The sequence below is a fragment of the Olea europaea genome, chromosome 2, assembly GCF_002742605.1.
Source record: "Olea europaea var. sylvestris chromosome 2, O_europaea_v1, whole genome shotgun sequence".
NCBI lineage: Eukaryota > Viridiplantae > Streptophyta > Magnoliopsida > Lamiales > Oleaceae > Olea > Olea europaea.
Window position 1 is genome coordinate 12259444 of NC_036238.1, and position 20124 is coordinate 12279567.

At 32.9% G+C, this 20124-nt stretch overlaps 1 protein-coding gene across 2 annotated transcripts; it reads right to left on the minus strand.

Moving 5' to 3' along the window:
• Positions 1–853: 853 nt before the first annotated feature.
• On the minus strand, positions 854–8606 carry LOC111411168 (dentin sialophosphoprotein-like). 2 transcript variants are annotated; one of them, XM_023041727.1, is made up of 7 exons: positions 8325–8606; positions 8014–8146; positions 6560–6663; positions 4927–5098; positions 4490–4630; positions 4146–4365; positions 854–4049 (listed from the first exon to the last, which is right to left on the minus strand). In XM_023041727.1, the coding sequence occupies exons 1-7, from the start codon at positions 8390–8392 to the stop codon at positions 1228–1230; spliced, it is 3660 nt and encodes a 1219-aa protein (XP_022897495.1). In that variant the 5' UTR covers positions 8393–8606; the 3' UTR covers positions 854–1227. The 2 variants fall into 2 exon arrangements, with proteins under 2 accessions (XP_022897495.1, XP_022897499.1); XM_023041731.1 differs by having other exon boundaries at positions 854–4046; positions 8325–8512.
• Positions 8607–20124: the final 11518 nt, after the last annotated feature.

Sequence of the window (20124 nt, forward strand, 5' to 3'; positions counted from 1 at the left end):
AACCAACTTCATGCCCACCTCTTTTTAGACATTAATTCCAAAAGACATTTGAACAAGAACCTTCACGTTACCTATTTATACACCAGATAATAGGCATTAGTGGGATTTTGAGTTGTTTTAAATGACAGGTTTGAATGGGGTGGGTTTTGGGCCATTTTTTTGAGGCCCTTTGAAATAGTGAGGCCCAAGGCGGTGGCCTTGTCTGCCTTGGGCCAAGGCCGGTCTTGGTTGAGGGAGTAGCTTAATTAGGCTTGGGAGTAGGGCTAGATTTGGGCTATTGAACAAGATCGAGGAAGGAGGCCTCAAGTCTTAGGTGCTTTATCTTACAGGCCTAATTTGTCTGTCTTTGTTTCTTTGGTCAGTCTCTATTCTTCATTCCATCCCCTGTTTCTTACTAAAAACCCTCAATGGGGAATCCTCCTATCGATTGAGCGTAGAGTCAGACTCCCGAGACTATTGCCCAACATTGGCCTTCCCAAGAACCTCTTTCTATTTCCCTAAGCGTGCTGGCTTTCGTATTCTGTTCTTCGAACTCAATAAGGCAAAGGGTACTTTCGTTATTGGCCCAATTTCGAGCTACTGGATCATACCACACAAAGTAGGTGATTCCTGATTGCTTAAAAAGCTCTATTTAGGATAAAAAAAGGTCGTTTCCTCGACTATTCATTAATCCCTTTGCTGGAATGCATTCGATACGTCTACTATTTTCGAATATAGATATTATTTTGAATATAGGGAACTTATATTTTTATACTTCTATTTTCAAACATATATATTATTTCGAATCAACTGAAATTGGAAAACATAATGGAGCAATAAAAACAAATTATAAGTTGAATAAAACTCACTCGACTTCAAAGCCATGTTCAGATAAGTGTTAATGAAGATACAATGGAGTCGTACAGTATTACACAATAATATTTTGATTCATATTTAACAAAACTGTGTTTCAAACTGAAGTTCAAACAATCTAGCTCTTTATGCACCAGCCAACTCAAATCTCTCGAATGAAAGCTTAGTATTACAATAGCACAATGTATGAGCAATGCGATTTAGACAACCTAAAGAATAAAGAAAATGCGTATCTTTCATGTGACAACAGACAGAGACTGGTTCTGTTTTCAAAAGTATATATAAACATCAACTTTATACCTGTAATAAAGCCAATGCAGTGCATAGAAAAGAATGACATGTAACAAAAGACTTGAGATTAAAAAAATATATATATCATTGCCGATTCTGCCGAAGAGATAGTAATTTAGCAGCTATAGTATCATAGTCGGGGAGCTTTGGATGAACATGACTAGCTTGCTTCGCATTGTCTACAATATTTGAATAAGTCTTACTCAATGTTGGTTTTTGGTTTTCACTACTATCCGTTGCCTCTTTCCTTGGCTGAGAACTAGATGGTTGATCTATATCAGATGACTTATGAGAGATCTTCGACTCCTGCATTGTGGTAGAAGCTGGTTTTGCTTGAGTAGGACGATCATAAGCTCTGGAAAAATTCAAGTTCATGGGCTTAGAAGCCACTTCTGCTGAGGTGGGGTGCTCCAGAATTTCCCTTGTATTGGAGTTCTTTGTTTGGGACCGAGATTCTTGTGTAGTTTCAATATTGTAGGAGCTTGAGGGTTTTCTTTCGATTCCAGAACCAGAATCAAGATGAGTCGTAGGATAAGAAGTGGGCTTAGAAGTCACTTTTGCTGCGGTGGGCTGCTTGAGATTTTCCCTATTATCAGAGTTTCGTGTTTGTGACGGAGATTCTTGAGGAGTTTCAGTACTAGAAGAGGTCAATACTTTCCTTCCCTTTCCAGAATCAGAATCAGGCTGCGTCTTAGGATAAGAAGCTTTTGTCCTACGAGAAATTCCACTTTGCAGATGGCTTTTCCTATTGAGGGAATTTTTTGGAATATCTTCATCCGAATCACTATTATAAGAACCAAAAACCGAAACTGGAGGTCCAAAAATTGACTTTTTCTTAACTGCGTTGCCTGCACTATGAATATATGATTCTTGTCTGTGACCTGATGTCTCCTTTTGAGACGTTTCTTCTTCAGAACTGTCGATATCCATATCAGGCTGGGGATCTCGTCCTCTCATGCTTTTCTTATCATCTAACTTTGTGCTTAACCTGGAACTCTCGACAGTAGGGGAAGCAGCATCTACAGGAACCGTCTCCTCAGCTTTTTTCTTCAACGATAATGGATTATCCAATCGACTCTTCAAGTAAGGGGGAGGGATATTACCCTTGTGACGAAATCCACCAGTGAGCTTTCCAAAATTCAGCCCATTCCCGCTCTCTAAATTCAATTTGCTGCCAGTATCTTCTGAGCCCAACTTAAATTTTTCAGGTCCTGGAGAAGGCTGATTAGCGAAAGACTCCTTGGAACTAAATATTTTTGGAGAAACAGCATCAAATTTAACACCTTGGTTGTTTTCCCCATGGACTTCCTCGAAGTTGACTTCATCATCAGAGAGAAACGCTCGTTGTTGTCTGTTATTTCCTGAATATCCTTTCTCCTTAAATGATGATCTAACTGATTGAGAACTTTTATTTTGTCTACTTGGAAGATTTAGAGAATCTTTTGTTTCATCAGGATCAAACCCATCCATATGTTCCTCAGACTTGACTTTGTCATCAGAGAAAAGTGACCGTTGTTTTCCTTCAGATCTTATCTCTTTTAATGATGGTCTAACTGATTTTGGAATGTTATTTTGTATACTTGGAAGATATGTAGAATCTTTAGTCCCAATATGACCAAACTTATCCATATGTTCATCACTGTCAGAATATGGGCCATCGGAATCATCAAAGGTCACAGGCACAAAATTATCAGGGAACTCAGGGGATGTATGATCATCTGTGAAAAATAGTGATGAAGTGGAATTCTCAACGAATTTGATTGAGCTAGTTCTAGGGTTCCAAGCATCTTGTTTTATAGGAGAGTACTTAGGTGATTTCTTGCCTGATGATGAAAAATGAACTTCCGTCTCCTGCTCATCATAGTTGCTGCCCATATTAAACCCATAATCATCACTATCTGAATCAGATTTGTCAAATACTGCAGAAGTAAGATCATGAGGACTTGTCTGTGATGCACCTTGATCAAATCTTCCCTTGCCAATACCCACCAAAGGATCCTCACCAGCGTCATATCCAAATTTTTGATGTTCATAACTTGCATAAATGATCTCGTCCCTGAAAATGCTAGAATGGGAATCGGTAGAGATATGACCGGGCTGTTTCCTAATCCTTTCTTCATGGAAATTGTCAGATTTCTCCTGCCACTCATTTGTACTGTCAGCATTGTAGATAGAATGCTCCCGTTCAGAATTTGCAAAAATGTTTTCATCGCTGAAATTTCTGGAGTGAGAAGTGGAAGAAATATGACTGGGTTGTTTCCTAAGCCTTTCCTCTGGGAAATTCTCATATTTCTCGTGCCACCCATTTGCACTCTCAGAATCATAGACAGACTGTTTCTTCATGCTTGCTTCACCTTCATTGCTCTTCTTCATATTCATTTTGTCCATATCGTCCTCCTTTACTGAGTTCTTCTGAGAATACCCCTCTACAACTCGGATATCATGATCCAATGAGTCATTAATTGAAGTTTTAGATCTTATAGAAGCAGACTGACTGAATCCCTTTCTACTGCCATAACCATCCTCAGAGAATCTTCCAGCACCTGTCTTCAAATTATCATCATGTCCAACCTGATCTACAGCATCATTCTTTAACCTACTATGTCCAGAAGACATGTTTGCAGAATAATCGGGAAAATTTTCACTGCTCAATTTTGAAGTGGACTTTTCAGGTCCATGTCTTGAAATATGAACGTCTGACATGTGTGATTCTGTGGAATACTGCCTAGTAATTCTGCCTTGGCTTGAGAGTTCTGCAGCAGCTCTAGCGGCCATACTTGCAAGTTCTGCAGACTCAGCGGCAGCCTGTGCAGCAGAAGTTGCATCCTTGAACCCCATATTCCATCTCTGCTTTGAGAAAGCATTTGCATCCTCGTGTATTGATTGTACCCTCTCATCACGTACTGCTGGACAACAAAAATTTAATAGATGACATAACACTTGAAGAACAATGAATAATTGAAGAAAAACTCATAGCCCTACTCTAATGAAAAGTAACGTACCTGGAGGCCTCACTTCGGAATTGAGTGTTGAGCTGACACCAAAACTTTGGGAAGAAGTGGAGTTTTGTGTCTCCACTGAGGATCTAGGATCCTGCTCTGAAAAGTTCAACAGGGAACTATGCGTCTTATTATTAACAGGAGGAGATTGGCTCTGCGAAGCTTCAAAAAGAGGAGCTCCGGCATACATTTTACTGCTGTTTTCAATTGTACTTGGTCCACTCTGATAAATTTATAAATCAAGAAGTAAAATAGAAAGTGCTTTAGAAAATTATTTTGTGTCATAGTATAATGTGAATATTGACACGGATAAAACGTACAAAATCCTGAAAGCAACTGAACCATACCAGCAAGTCATTGTGAGGCGTCCCATCTTTCTCTCCAAATGAATTCGGATCCCATTTCACGTTGTGCTCCTCTGCAATTGCACTCAATATTTTAATTTTGGTCTGTCCATCAGGTGCTATTGCAGATAACTTCTCAACCAACTGAAATATCATAGCATAGGTGATGATCAGAGATATAATATTGCTCAAATTATCAAATAGCCCACAGTTGGCTTCCTTGTACACTAAGCCCCTATTTGGGGGTATTAAAATCAGACTTTTAGTAGATTTTGATAAAAGTTGATGAAATGTGGGATTGAAAAGTTGTGGGTCCCATGAAATATGTGGTTATAATTAATTGACAACTTTGACTTAGATTAAAATTTAGAATTTTAATCACTGCCAAAATATGGCTAATTTTCAGTATAGAACCATAGAACTAAGCTACCTAAGCATACCATGCGGCTTACACCACACTCTGGACGAAGCTCTATGGCTGCTGTGGTGAATTCTTTTCCATATTTCGCTGTAAAATGTTTCCGTACATCTAGAAGTTCGGGTACATCTCCACATCTTGGTGATGCAAATACTAAACTAGTAATTGCTTCCTTCAGGTCGATGGGGCAGTTCCTGCAGGAAAATTGGGCAATAAATTCAACATGAAGCCTAAAAACAGTTGGCATGTCTCAACACCATAATTTAATCAACGAAAACTTTCAATGCATGGATAGTTTTTGTATATTCTAAAATATAAAAGGACTTATTAACATGACAAGAAAATCTCTTAAATGAGACTGCGACACATAGGCAACAACTCCATTTTTAGACAACACAAAAGTGAACAAAACGATGCATATAAATTACCTCTAGCTGTGCATACAAGCAAGGCCGCGTGAATTGAAAAGATTACTTTAGCATTATAAGCATAATCTATTTTAATTTACCCATCGATGACTACCTATCATTGATGGAATCCAGTAACTCCGCATTTAAAAAAAAAGGTAAATTCATGATCTTCAGTATATATCAATAATCTCGATGGTTTTTATTGGTTGTGAGCAAATTGGCTTATCTACACAGGCATGCAGAAAATTGTGGTTCTATAAGTATTATGAGACTGGAGTAGATGTTCATCAGAAAATTTAAATTCAATTTTCAATCAAATGACTAGCAATGTAATCACATATCAGTCATATGAAAGCCACATTCCCAGAATAGTATAACACAAATATGCTAATGTAATCATAAATCATAGTAAATGAGAATGACGGAACCAAATCTGTAGTAGAGCAAAAAATATAATGGGACCACTCCTTCAAAAATGGCTTAAAAATGCTCAATAAACAAGTTAAAGGATACATTCAAAAGATTAATATAAGGAGGATATCACGAGCTACTAAAGCAAGAATCAATAAGTAAACCCAATACTTGAGGTTTCAGGAGAGATGGACGATGTGATGGCATAGAGTGCATATTTTAAAGGAAAAATGTTTTGAAACCAACCCAAATAAGCAGCTAAGAAAATGTTAATTATGCCAAGTGTTATTTCATATTAAGCGAACATTCTCCTCTCTTAGTAACAGAAAAGAGGAATTAAGCTCTGAGACCTAATTCAATAGACTTATAATTTAGAAATGACACTAATAGAAAAAAAAAGGTCCTCTATCTTCCTCTTTTTGGTTAATGACTGATGTTCCCAGCTCCATGTCTTAATATTAATTGTATGTAACGTATGTATGTTTTGGAAACCAAATAATAGAAGTTCCAATCCTTCTACAACTTATAGCCAACAACATTTTCATGATAATTGCCAGGAGGCGGTAATACATGGACAAAGAAACAGTATTCTGATATAAATAGCTGTGTTATCTAATGGTCGTATTATTGCCATAAAATTAGATAACTTTCCACGTTTTGCACAATTCAATTAACTTTACCTTCTCTGCACTTCTTTAGTTCTACTTCTATGTACACGTTCTCAGAGGAGTGAACTCTAGCAGCAATAATTTTATATTCTAGAAACCAACAAAATTATGCAATATTTGTAAATTGGATGCTAAATGAGCATTCTGGAGTAAAAAATTTACTTACTTCTGTGACTCAATGATAGGCATGCGAGCAACAACAAGTTCGCAATAAATCTCGATAAGATCATATGCTGCCATCATTTTCTCTTCCCTAACTACATGTTCAACCTGAAAAGTTTATAAGAGAGAATGAGAATATGTAACTAAAAAAGAATAACTTTGAAATATATAACCGATAACCACAGCTCAAAAGCAAACCATTGGCTTCACTAATCAGTAGGATCAAGACATCAACTGCAAGTGTGAAGATGAGATGTTGGGTCTCATCATGCTCATTTCAGACATTTGGAAGGGAAACATTCAATGTAAAAATAGAAGAAAGAATCTAGCTTTAATGATATGTCAAAGAATTTACAAATCTGCAACAACTGCCTTGGATGATGTAATCTATAAACATTCAGGATGATCCAACATCATAAAACCATGAACTTGCACACACGCACACAGAAGGTGCACGAAGCAAAGATTTTCTTGTTACTGTAACAAGGCAGGAAGTGGTTAACTGTAAAAATTTTGAAAATTGGAAAAAGACTATGAAAGAGGAGATTTAGCCCTTGTTCTTTTGGGGAGAAGAATGAATTTTTGAGTAGTGTATTGATGGGAAATATATAGTTAAAAAATAAGGAAAAGTTTTGGATTTGCGTGTAATATTATTTTATTAAAGAATGTGTGGTTTAAATAATGTCAAAATATTGCTGAAAATGTTTTTTTTTTTTTAAAGAATGGGGCTCAAACAAGGGCTCAGTCTCTGAACAAAAATGAGACATGGAAATTGGTTGAAAAACCAAATAATCAAAAGTTAGTTGATTGTAAATGGATCTACAAGTTGAAGGAAGGAGTGGAACCTAATGACCCTTCAAGATACAAAGCTACGCATTTCCACACAAAGCAAACCTACAATGAAATAAAGGTCTTCCAAAATGCTCCAGATGCCTGTGTTTTTTCACCCATTATCTTTCACTGACATAAGAACTCTTCAACACAAACCCCTCCTCTTACCAATCCCCCAAAAGGGAAACAAATCCCACCCCTCCACGTGATTTCATTACAGTTCAAGGCACGGTTTGCAAAATCTCTTAGAGATTAATGTAGAAACACACAAGTTTGATTTCAGGAATAAATAATGTACTAAACATAACAGAAGAAACTGGAGCCACTCACTATAAGCGAAATCCATTGATAAGAACATTAATTACTGCAATCCTCTCATCAGTTCTTCATACCATACATCTTAATGACAGAAATACAAAATTTCTTCAACCCATGATCTTAAAGTCATTAATGAAAAATTTAACTCTCATTAAGTGTCAATTTCGCATTGCAAATCAAGATAAAGAAACAAAATAACATTTAAGCAACTTTTCCCGGATAAACTGAAGCAAATATAGCGAAAAATTCAACAAGCAAGTCGGTGAAAATCAATTTTTTTTTCCTTATTTCTACTAGATAAATAATTACCCGAATTCGAGCAGTCTGGATGTTACCAGACTCAAGCAACTGCGCTAATTCCCTCTTCATCTGTCTCACTTGCACTTCCTTCTTGTTCTTCAATAGCTTCAGCCTTGAAGCTGCCAGCTTCAACGACGTCTTGCTGCACCCGGTTTTCAATTTACACATTCAATAAATTACAGAAATAAAAGATATATAAAAGAAAATCTCAAATAAGCAATAAGAATACAGATACAAGAATTAAGATTGCATCATATCACACAACTCAAAAATCAATATGAGGAAAACAAATATATATTGTACTAGTCAATTTATTTTACCATTTGGCAGGATTGAAGCTCCTGGAAAGCATGTCCTTAGAATTCTGCAGTAATTTTGATTTCTTCATTTTCTTTTCATTAAATTGAACTCCAATTGAAACCTTAATATCCGAAGCTGCAAAAAAGCATTAGAATTCAGGCGTGTACATGCAGAAATTGAAAATTCTTGATCCTGTGCGATAAAAAATTTTTGATCGGTGAGGATTTTGAGGTTTTCCAGATATTTGAAATTGATTGGGAATTGGATTTGTTTAACAATGAGAAGACTTGTGGAGGTCGTTTTTAATAATTTAACGAAATAACTGAGAAATGGGACAACCTCGGAGAGGTTGACGTTTCTTAGGTTTTGACCAAATTACAGTCTTTTAATTTCGTCGTTGACAATTTTTTTCTATTTTGGATCCCATATATTTTATATATAACGAGGTCTAAATTTAAATGATTTTTTTAGAATTGAATTGAATTGAAGTGCTCGATTCAATTTGAATGTAAGTAACATTTATTCATACTTTTAGAGTTGAATTGATAGAATTAAGTTAAAGTAATCGAATTGGTTGCTCTAATGACTGATCGATTGTCACATGTTGTGTGTGGATCCCGCATGAATTAAAAAATGTCTATCTTCTCGTGTGTGTGTTCGGTTATCTTTTATGTCAATCCCTATATTAGTGTAGCAAAACCCGAATTAGAATGACTTTTACTTTTACTCTTACTTTTTACAGAAGAATTTTTTTAAGAAATTCTCTTAATTTTTGTTTGAAAATTAATTCAACTAATTTTCTCTAAAAACTCTCCTAATTAGAAAAAACATTTTCAAAAAATTAGTCAAATAAATCTAAAAACAACTTATGAATCTCAAAAACTCACTTTGACTTTCCAAAAGTCATATCAAACAAATCTTAGTATTTATGAAGACAACATATAAATAAAAATATATATAAGTCGCACTATAAATGATTGAAAACTACTTTATCTATCAAGAGAGTTACAAAATTTCAATCCTTAAACATTGTAGGTGATAGACAATTTAACATTATTTGGTTTCTAAGTCACGTTCACCTTAAATACGAGTTTTGCTATTTGTCCAGAGCCACATGAACCTTGGACGCCAACCAATAGTGTAGCGCCCCCGGAAGTAACAGGGCCATCTATCAAAACCCCCTCAAATAATGCCCCAGTAACAAACAAATGTATATTTTATAGGAATTACAAGATGAGACTAGAGTAGAAAAATGATATATATAAATTAAAAAAGGTAAATGCAAAAATCTTACGTGAAAACCTCCAAATTAAGTTGGGGTAAAGTTTTGGGCTAGGATTTCGCAACAATTTGCAACAACATATCTCTACCTTATATATGCAAAACTAGTCCTTATTTTATTAGAACTTAAATTTTATTTTTCTTAGATAATAAATCCTTTGTTTAGTGTAATTGTAATTCATTAAAGATATAAATCAAAATTTCTCCTACTGATATATATATATATATATATATATATATATATATATATATAATCTAATGCAAAATTTTTATTGCATGAAGACCCTCCAAATTAAGTTGGGGTAAAGTTTTCAACTAGGATTTCACAACAATCTGTGACGATCTACCTCTAACTCTTATATGCAAAATTCTAAATCCTTCTTTCATTCAAACTTAGATTTTATTTTATAATAATAAGTCCTTAGTTCAGTGTAATTCGAATTCGTAAGAGATATAATCCAAATTTTTTAACTTAAAAAATCAGGAAAAAAAAAATATTCTAATGCAAATTTGGCAACTTTTCTTTAATTGCCTTTTTCCATCTTTATCACGTTAGTTGCAACCTTTTGGCCTGCCCACGTGCACTAACAGTTTACATTTCGAAATAATTGTTCAAAAAAATTTTAAATACAAAAAATAAAATTATCAATTATCGAGATAAGTCAAATCGAAACCATTCCTAACCTACCCTCATTTTATATGTCGTTAGATTACATTTTGTTCGATCACAATTTCAGTCGATCCGCGAGTTATGTTTAGAGTCTTTTTTTTTTTTTTTTTTTTTAAGTTTATGGAAGAATTAACTTTTTCTTCGTTAAAGATTATTTAATTTCCAAAGGGAAAACATCCCATTCTTAGAGGACGTGAGCCCATGTTCTGAGATAATTATTTAATTTGGGTTTTATTTATTTAATATAAGTTGGTTGAATTGGGCCACCAATTGATGAGGAATGTGCACTTGTCAGTGTTAATTAATTGTGAATTTAATATTTTCTTTATCTTTCTTTGTTGGCAATTAACGTTATACATTGGTAGAAAGCAAAAATTGTCGTTTAAGAAATTCCACGACGCGTCGGCCGAAGATAAGCAAACAAAATTCTCTACCAACTCTAAAACACGGACTATTAATTTAAAAAAAAAAAAAAAAGACAAATTAAACACAATTTTGAACGAAAAATATATATCATTTCAAATTAACAGTTCTTTTTTCTTTTTTAATATCTAGGTATCCCAACTAACACTAGACTAAATTCTGGACCCCCAAAACCCTTGCCCCTAGAGCCTTGGAAGTGGTAAATCGCGGGTTATGCCTCAACTGGATCACAGGTTCCCTCCACCACCTGTACATTTTTACGCACAAGAGATCCTCCTCCAAAGTGATTGCTCCATACCAAATAAATCTGACCGCAGGTTCCCACCAGGATTCGAACCTCCACCCTGCCGCTGGAAGCAAGACAATGTTGATTGATCCACCAGTTGAGCTGTGCCGCGGGGGGCATTCAAATTAACAGTTCTTGTTTTCGTGAATGGTGATCAAAGTGCTAGAGACACAGGACATAACAAATTTTAACTCAATTTTTAATTGTTGAAAAACTGTTAGATATTAGATTTAAGGGCTTGAATCGAAGTAATTTTTTGAAAATTAATTTTTTAGAAAAGATGTGGTTAAAAATAAAATTAAAAAAATTATGTAGAAACATGAACATTTTTTCTTTTAAATGTGTGATAAAATAAAATGAGAGTGAAGAAACATAAACAGTTTTTTGAAAATCACTTCCATATAAGCACTAAATAAATATACTCATTATCGTCTAATTTTCATTTTAGCAACTTAAGCTTTAAAATAAGATATCAAACAAGTAATATATTTGTATAAAGACTCTTTATCACCCATTTTATGATAATCGTGCACACATTCGATAAAATAAACAAACTTGAACTACATATAAGGGTCGTGCTTAGTTCATGCTAAGCACTATCGGACAATTTTAATATAAAGGTGTGCTTGATTGACATGAAAAAATGTCGCTTAAAAAATAAAATGCTTTTTTTTTTTGTTTTGAGGAAAACAAAAACCTACAACCTCCATGGCACCAAAGAAATTGTTTTCCTCAAAAATAAGGATAATTAAACATATTTTCAAGTGCTGAATTAGATTTTTCATGAAAAATGATAATCGAACACTTCAAAATTTGAAATTTGCATGGAAAAATGTCATTTTCCAAGAAAAGGTTTTCAATCAAACTCACTTTAAATGTTAGACACCATAAACTTACTCATGAATAAATTGATGTTACATATTATCGGTACTCAGTACATCATTTCTCATATCAAATAAATGTGAAACGAGTACACATTATATAAAAGTTTGAGCTAATTCTCTTAACAAGGTAGATCTTTAATATGGAATTATAAGTCTTAAAATTGTGTTAGATATCATTGAGCTCAAACGAACACACAATTTCAAGATTAATGTGCTCGAGTGATCCGACTAAAACTTAAAACATGCAATGTTACACCCTGCAAGCCATTGGCACTTTCCATCTATGCCACGACTGAATTTTTAGTGCAAGACATGGCGCTATAACAAGACGGAATGCACATTGGTGAAGCTGTTTTCAGATGAGCAAAAATCATAGCCGGAAAACTTGGCCTAAGTATGAAAGAATGTAGAAGCAGAGGTGTCTTGAGCTAGACAGAACGATCGAAACAGACCAACATTTTAAGCAAGATGGAAGGATCTAGACAATACTAGTGCAAGCAATGACTTCTGCTTGTTGGAAGCTTTTAGAAGGTGGCTAGAATAATATATTGATCTATAGAATGTTAAGATAGGATATTTGTATAGCTAATTATGAGATATTTAGATGGATATATAAGTGGAAGCAAATATGGATCAATGTATCAAATAGATCTTAGTCATCTATTTGAGGAGGCAACCACTATAAATAGGAAGTAAGTTCATTTGTAAAGTTTCAAGTTCATACGAGTTTTGATATAACATAAAAGCATTCTCCCAAACTTACCTCCAAGTTGTAAAGAGCTTAGATAATAGCCATGTTGATCCACATTCTTTCAAAAAAAATACGTTCTTAAACAGTGATTTGACATTATTTCAATTACACATTTTTCAATAAAAAATATTACATGTAAATCCAAAACTTTTCTTTATTTTTTAGCCGTGCATTTCTCATCACTATACTATTCAAAAATGTATTCTTATGAAAATAATATAGCTCAAACAAGGGCGTAATATAAAAGCATTCTCCCACTTTTGTGTTCAGATGATGACGCACAATGGGGCATGGTGGGTCACGTAACCCACCAACTTTTTCAAAATTGATTTTTTTACCTGCACTAGTCCTTCACGTTACCCTTCACCTTGTAGAACCGTTGGATGCAACAATTGAGTTGGAAGGTGTGAGTCACGCGGAGGAGGAGGATTGGATAGGCTATGAAAGCTCTAGAAATTCAATGTAATCAAAATCCTCTCTTTGCAATGTTAAATTCCAAGAATATATGTGTGGGTGTCGTTTCCTGTATCCAGCTACGACACCGTTTCACACAAATTATTTTATGTGGATCCATAATTTACAGAAAAATTTGAGGAGCTGGGATATATGAAAGTGCGTTTATATAAATTCACGCGTATAGAAGAATGAGGGTCTAGGGAAACGAGAATTGAAATTGAGAAAGAAGAATGAGTGTTAGTGTTTGATGATGAGGTGGAAGGGGAGAGATTCTTTGTGGGAAATTGTAACTATTGTTAACACTCAAAAGTGGTGGACGATGAACTCGATGCTGTCACATAAATTGAAACCCTTTTATACTGAGTAAATTTCATAAAGGGCCCTTGATGTTGGGCAACAAATTTTAAGCTATTCCTCAAAGTTTTTTTATTTTTACCAACTTAAAACCTACAAGTTCATGACCAAAACAGATTCAAAGATAGGTGTTCTCAAACGAGCCACTATCTTATGAAATACGTCAAGAATTTCATATTAAATAAATATAATATAATAACATATAAGGGTTTTAATTACTTTTCTTAACAAAGTTGGCCATTTAATATGAAACACAAGTTTCAATACTCCTCCCTAAACTGGTTTTTAGAGCATGCTTTCAATAAAAACAAACAAATCTTTGTATTAAAATTCGTACTAAACCAAAATATTTAACAATGCATTTTTTAAATTTTATTTTTTGAGAATCCAGTTGAAAATTGGAATATGATTTAGGATTGTTTTCAATAATTATTTTACTTTTTTTTTCTTTTTACTAAAATTAACTAATAAGTTAAAACACGCACACATTAGGTATGATGATTCATGCTAAACCTCACGATTTTCTCTTGACAACCCACAAAAATTTGGTCACGCTAGGCCTTCGCCTCAACCCAAAATGAGACCATGCTGGAGTAGCAACGTTAATTGTTGTATGTGGACCATAAAATAATTAGTAAATTTTGTTATTTTGCTTAAGTATTGTTAGTACCATGAAAGGGTTATTAAATAACAAATTTTATTTTTTTGAGGATAGGATATTGAAAATGAGCATCGAGAAGGTATTTTTTAAGCACTCAATAAATATGTCCGTCATCAATCTAATTTTTGTTCCAATAATTTAAACTATATGAAAGTCTCACTACAACACAATTTATAGGAATTGTTCACACACATGTCACGATCGTGCTTAGTTTATTCTAAGCAAGGATGACAAGTGTACATATTCATTGGTGGGTAACAAATTTAATTTGAATATTGACACCCCAAATTTATTCATCAATGAATTGATGTGAATATCATCAGTGTTTAGTAGATTATTTCTCACTCTAAATAAATATGATATAAATTTATAATATTTGGATACCCCTTAATAAAGTAGATCTTATAAGATGAAATCACAAATTTTAATATGGTATTAGAGCACATGGCCGGACCCACATGACCCCACATGACCCCACAAAATTTTGGCCTTTTTTTTTTTTTAGCAATCTACTTTGATGCACTCGTTATGGGATGTCAAATGAAATCAAAATATTACATTCTTAATACCATTTCGAAGTGTTCATGACCTAGTTTTTCACTTATTAATGGCGTGCGAAGTGGTCAACTATAACAAAAGTTACGACGTGTCAAAGTAGACCGTTTAAAATTAGTATTTTTGAGAATTTCGACAATATCCTAACTTTAAAAATTCGTCTGCGATCATGTGCTATCCGAATCCATAAATCGTCTATGTCGGGTAAAAACTCGTCTTGAAAACTGCATCGTTGTCATATCAAATTGTCCAAATGGATATCGAAAATAATTAAATAAGCATCAAACGTAGACTACTAAATCGTCTTTTCTTTTAAAAAATTCAATTATTTCAGTAGCGTTTATTATTTTTGCACGATAAATTTTTCAATATAATTTATATCGTTTAATTTGGAAGTCTTACATGAAATATGACATAAAAAATTTTAGGATCTTTACGGATTAAATGTAATTTGAATTACTTTCGAATTACATTTGCTTTAAATTTGAATTTCATTTACTTCTTAGATTAAACTTGAATTTTATTTCAATTCATTTACTTTCTTTATTCAATTTAATTTACTGAACGTTAGCTCAGCATTTGCCAACGAAATGGCAAACAAAACTATACAAATAGCAAAATTTATTTAATAATATTAATAATAATGTAATTATACGACGTTTTCAAAGTATCGAAATCGTATTAACTTATTTTCATTAATATTATGTTGTTTTTTAAAAATTATTTTTAAAATTTTGATCCCACACCACTAAAAGTCTGGATCCGCCCCAATTAGAGTATATTAAAATTAAACGACCAAATAATTTTAAAATTAGTGTGCTCAAATGATCAGAGCAAATTTTACACCTCAGAAGCCATTGACACTTCCCATTTTTGCGACGACTGGATTTTAGTGCAAGGCAGGGCACTATAATAAGATGAAATGCACATTAGCTATGCAAACCTAAGTATGGAAGAATCTAAAAGCTAAAGTGTCTTCTTGATGGAACGTTTTAGATATATAAGTAAGATGGAAAGGATCCAGACAACATTAGTGCAAGGACCACCTTCATCTTGTTGGAAGCTTCTAGAAGGTAGTTAGAAATATATGTTGATGGAGTTGAGAGAATGTTGGGGCGGGATATTTGGATAGCTAGTTATGAGATTTTTTGTTGACCAGTCGAAGTTGAATGTGTATTGCACGTTTCTCTAAAATATTTTATAAGTAATGTAAAAGTAATATTTGATATCAATTTGTTGGAGGATTTGATAAGTCTTAGACGAATTAAAGAAAATAATACTTAACATAGAAATTTAAAAGAAGAAAATTGTACTCTCAAAACTCAATTTCTATAATTCAAATTTTTTGTAATAACGAATTATTATGAATGAGCAATCTTTTTATATTACATTTGATACAAAAAAAATTAATTGTTAATACATAGATTTAAACACACATTAAAATTTTTAGATACATGAATATGAATAAATTCATTTATAATAACTCTAGATTCATGTAATTCAAAATTTATCAAGTGAAAATTCATTGAATCTAGATTAATGTAAGTCTTAATTAATTGAGAATTAATAACACAAATTTCATAAAAGATTATATTTGGGTAATTGGCATAAAACGTCCCTACCTTTCAAATCTATTGTGGGAAACGTCCCTACCTTTCATTTTTTTGACATTTTTGCCCTCATTTCAACCTTTCTTTGCGCTGGACGTCCTTCCGTCCATATTCCGTCAGTTTTTCCGTTAATTAAAGGGTAATTGGCACAAAACGTCCCTACCTTTCAAGATTATTGTGGAAAACGTCCCTACCTTTCATTTTTTGGCATTTTTGCCCTCATTTCAACCTTTCTTTGCGCTGGACGTCCTTCCGTCCATATTCCGTCAGTTTTTCCGTTAATTAAAGGGTAATTGGCACAAAACGTCCCTACCTTTCAAGATTATTGTGGAAAACGTCCCTACCTTTCATTTTTTGGCATTTTTGCCCTCATTTCAACCTTTCTTTGATCTGGACATCCTTTAATTAACGGAAAAACTGACGGAATATGGACGGAAGGACGTCCAGCGCAAAGAAAGGTTGAAATGAGGGCAAAAATGCCAAAAAATGAAAGGTAGGGACGTTTTCCACAATAGACTTGAAAGGTAGGGACGTTTTGTGCCAATTACCCTTTAATTAACGGAAAAACTGACGGAATATGGACGGAAGGACGTCCAGCGCAAAGAAAGGTTGAAATGAGGGCAAAAATGCCAAAAAATGAAAGGTAGGGACGTTTTCCACAATAGACTTGAAAGGTAGGGACGTTTTGTGCCAATTACCCATTATAATTTTCTAGTATTTATTACATATCGAAAAACAAAAAGTATGATATTATTAAAATAATTGAATTGTAGGGGAGGGTTAAAATTTTCCAAAAAATAATTCTCCATTGATGAGTTGATGTGATATTTTAATAGATTATAGATATCTTCAGAATTACGGATTATTGGATCAAATAGATCTTAGCCATCCATTTGAGGATGAAACTGCTACAAATAGAAAGGTAGGTTCATATGTTAAGTTCAATTTCCAACCTCCAGTTGTAAAGAGCTTTGGTATAATATAGAAGCATTCCCCCCAAACTCTTGTGCTCTTACATTTCCTCTTAACTTAACTTTCTTTTAATCTAGTTAAATACTTATCCGTGTTAGCCACGAGGGATAGAAAATTATAAGACACCACGAGTGCATGATATTTGAAATCTACAAGTCCATGACAACATTGGTGTCAAACAAGTCGTTATCTTACGAAATCTGTTAAGTATTCCACATTGAATAAATATTAACTAATATCATATAAATATTATGATTACTCATTTTGACAAAGTTGACCATTTAAAATGAAACACAAGTCTTAATAGTCCTCTCTAAGCTGCTTTTTAGAGCACGTGTTTAATAGAAACTAAAAAAATCTTCGTATTAAGACTCATATTAAATCAAAGAATTTAACAAAGCATTCTCTAAGGGTGTGTTTGATACACCCAAATTTGCCATGAAAAATGGAAAATCAATTCCAATTCCATGTTTTTACTTGTTTGATGGCTCTATTTTTCCTTTGGAATTCATTTTCTAGCTTTTCATGCCACCTAAGATTTCTTTTGCTTTTCAAAGAATTCCAATTAATTGAAATTCTCGGTTCCTGTAGCACTTTTTTTTATTTTTTTCGGTCTTTTTTTTGTAATGGAACCAAATTCTAAGAATTACTGTAAAAAAATATTCCATTTAACTGACAATTTTCATATAACATAAAGTCAAAAGAACACCAAAAGATAGATGATTTTCTTGAATTTTTTTATTTTTTTGTTGGTAATGGAAACAAATTTCATCCTCAATACCAGTAAATTCTATCTCTTTAATCCACAATTTTCACGTAAAATAAAGTCAAATGAACACCAAAAAACACTTTTATTTCAACATTTTCTACGTGAAAAATTATATCAATCAAACACAATAATTTACAATTCCTAGGAAAATAATTTTTATACAATTTAATTCCCTGAAATTTATTTTCTTTCCATCCAAATTTCATCTTTGCAATCAAACATACCCTAAGTTTTATTTTGAGAGAATCCAGGCACAAAACACAAAATATGAAATTTTTAGTATTATCGTCAATTATTTTAATTTCGTTTTTAAAAATATTTAGCTAGGGAGTAAAAAAATAAAATTAAAAAAATACTAGGGTATGACGAATCTTGTAGAACCTCAAAATTTTCTTTTGGCACCCTACAAAAATTGGATCATGTCAAGCCTAAGGACAAAGAGCCTCAACCTGAAATGAGACCATGATAGATTGGCAATATTAATGGTTCTATACAGACCATAAAACAATTGGTGAATAAACACTTCGTATGTTGATGGACCCAGAGCCACCAGGTTTCGCCTAACTTTTGCTTGCATTTGAGTTGAAATAAACCCTTTCATTTCTCTTCCATTTGCTAGGTTGCTTAATTGTTGTTAAGTACATGTTACGGTTTTTTTATTGTAAGTATACGATAACGTAATAATTAATATGAGCTTATGAGTCCAAATATTCATTTCCATAAATACTATTATTTAATTTCCAATATATTATTTCTAATTTTTTAATTGACGAAAAATAAAGTATAGTTTGTGATCGGTAACTTAAATTATCTAATTATGCTAAAGTTACCTAAATGCACACAATTAACTAGAATTATGATTTTGAAGTATAAATGTGTGTGTTAAGATTTAAAACTTACAATTTCGTTTATAGATCACATTTAATTCGCTAATCAAGATTATTTACATGTTGTAGTGTTCTGTCGAGTTATTCTAAATTATTCTCTCTCTCTCTCTCTCTCTCTCTCTCTCTCATTGATTATATTTAACTAAATCAATTTACATATTACATATAATTTATAAGAACTCATGTAACTACCTCAATAACCATAAAATATATCTTTATACCTTTATCCAAATTACCGAATTTCATTATGTGGTATAAATCAATAATTTATTTCTCAATTTGTTACATATTCACATATTATTGAATTAGTGGCAAGTTATATCAAAGCGTTAAAAATTCAGAAATAAAATTAGCACGTTTGCAATTAAACTACTAGAATTTTGAAAATTAAATTAAAGGGTCACATATAAATTACATTATTTGTCCTAACTGCAACTTTGGCAACTTATACTAACAAAAGAAAAACAATAAAATATATATTTTTATGGAGATCATAATCGGATTTTGAGACCTTAATGAATGAAGGAATTGGATCTTGCATTAAAAATCTTCTTCAATCCCAAAAATCTTCAAATTTTAGCTTTTTGCCTTTTGATCTTGATGTTTAATGTATTCTTATCTCTAAAATTGTATTTCTCATAAAAAAAAAAAAAAAATGATAACGAAAACTATATAAAAGAGTCATAAAGCATATCCTATGTAGAACTTAAGCATAATTAGGACTCAAACAAAAGATGAAATTTCTTCTAATTTAGAGCAATTTTGTCCTCCACATTAAGTTCTTGTTCATTTAAGTCCTTTTTATTTAGATGACAGATAGGTCCTCGACTTCAAGGCATTATTATTTTGATTCTCAATTTCTCAAATTTGTACGACTTCAATCTAATTTAATCCAATCTTTCCCAATTTGAATTTTACATTTGGCTCAATAAATAAGAATAGAAATCTGAATAAATACATAAAATTCACTTATCAGTACCCTGAAAAGGTTATTGAAGAACCAATTTTCAGTCTTTAAGCAATAGCAAAATTGTTGGGGGAAATCAATCCCTACCTAGTCAAATGGAAAAACTAACATTAAAAACAAAATGAGTTGTGTGTGCGTGTGAGAGAGAGTGAATCCAACTTCTAATAAAAAGGGGAATGAGGGTCTACTTTTCATGCAATAGTAAATGAATCCAATTTTGCTATATATGATGTCATTTTTTATTTTCCATTTTGTTTATGTCAAATAAATGTTCTTCCACACATCATCCCACTA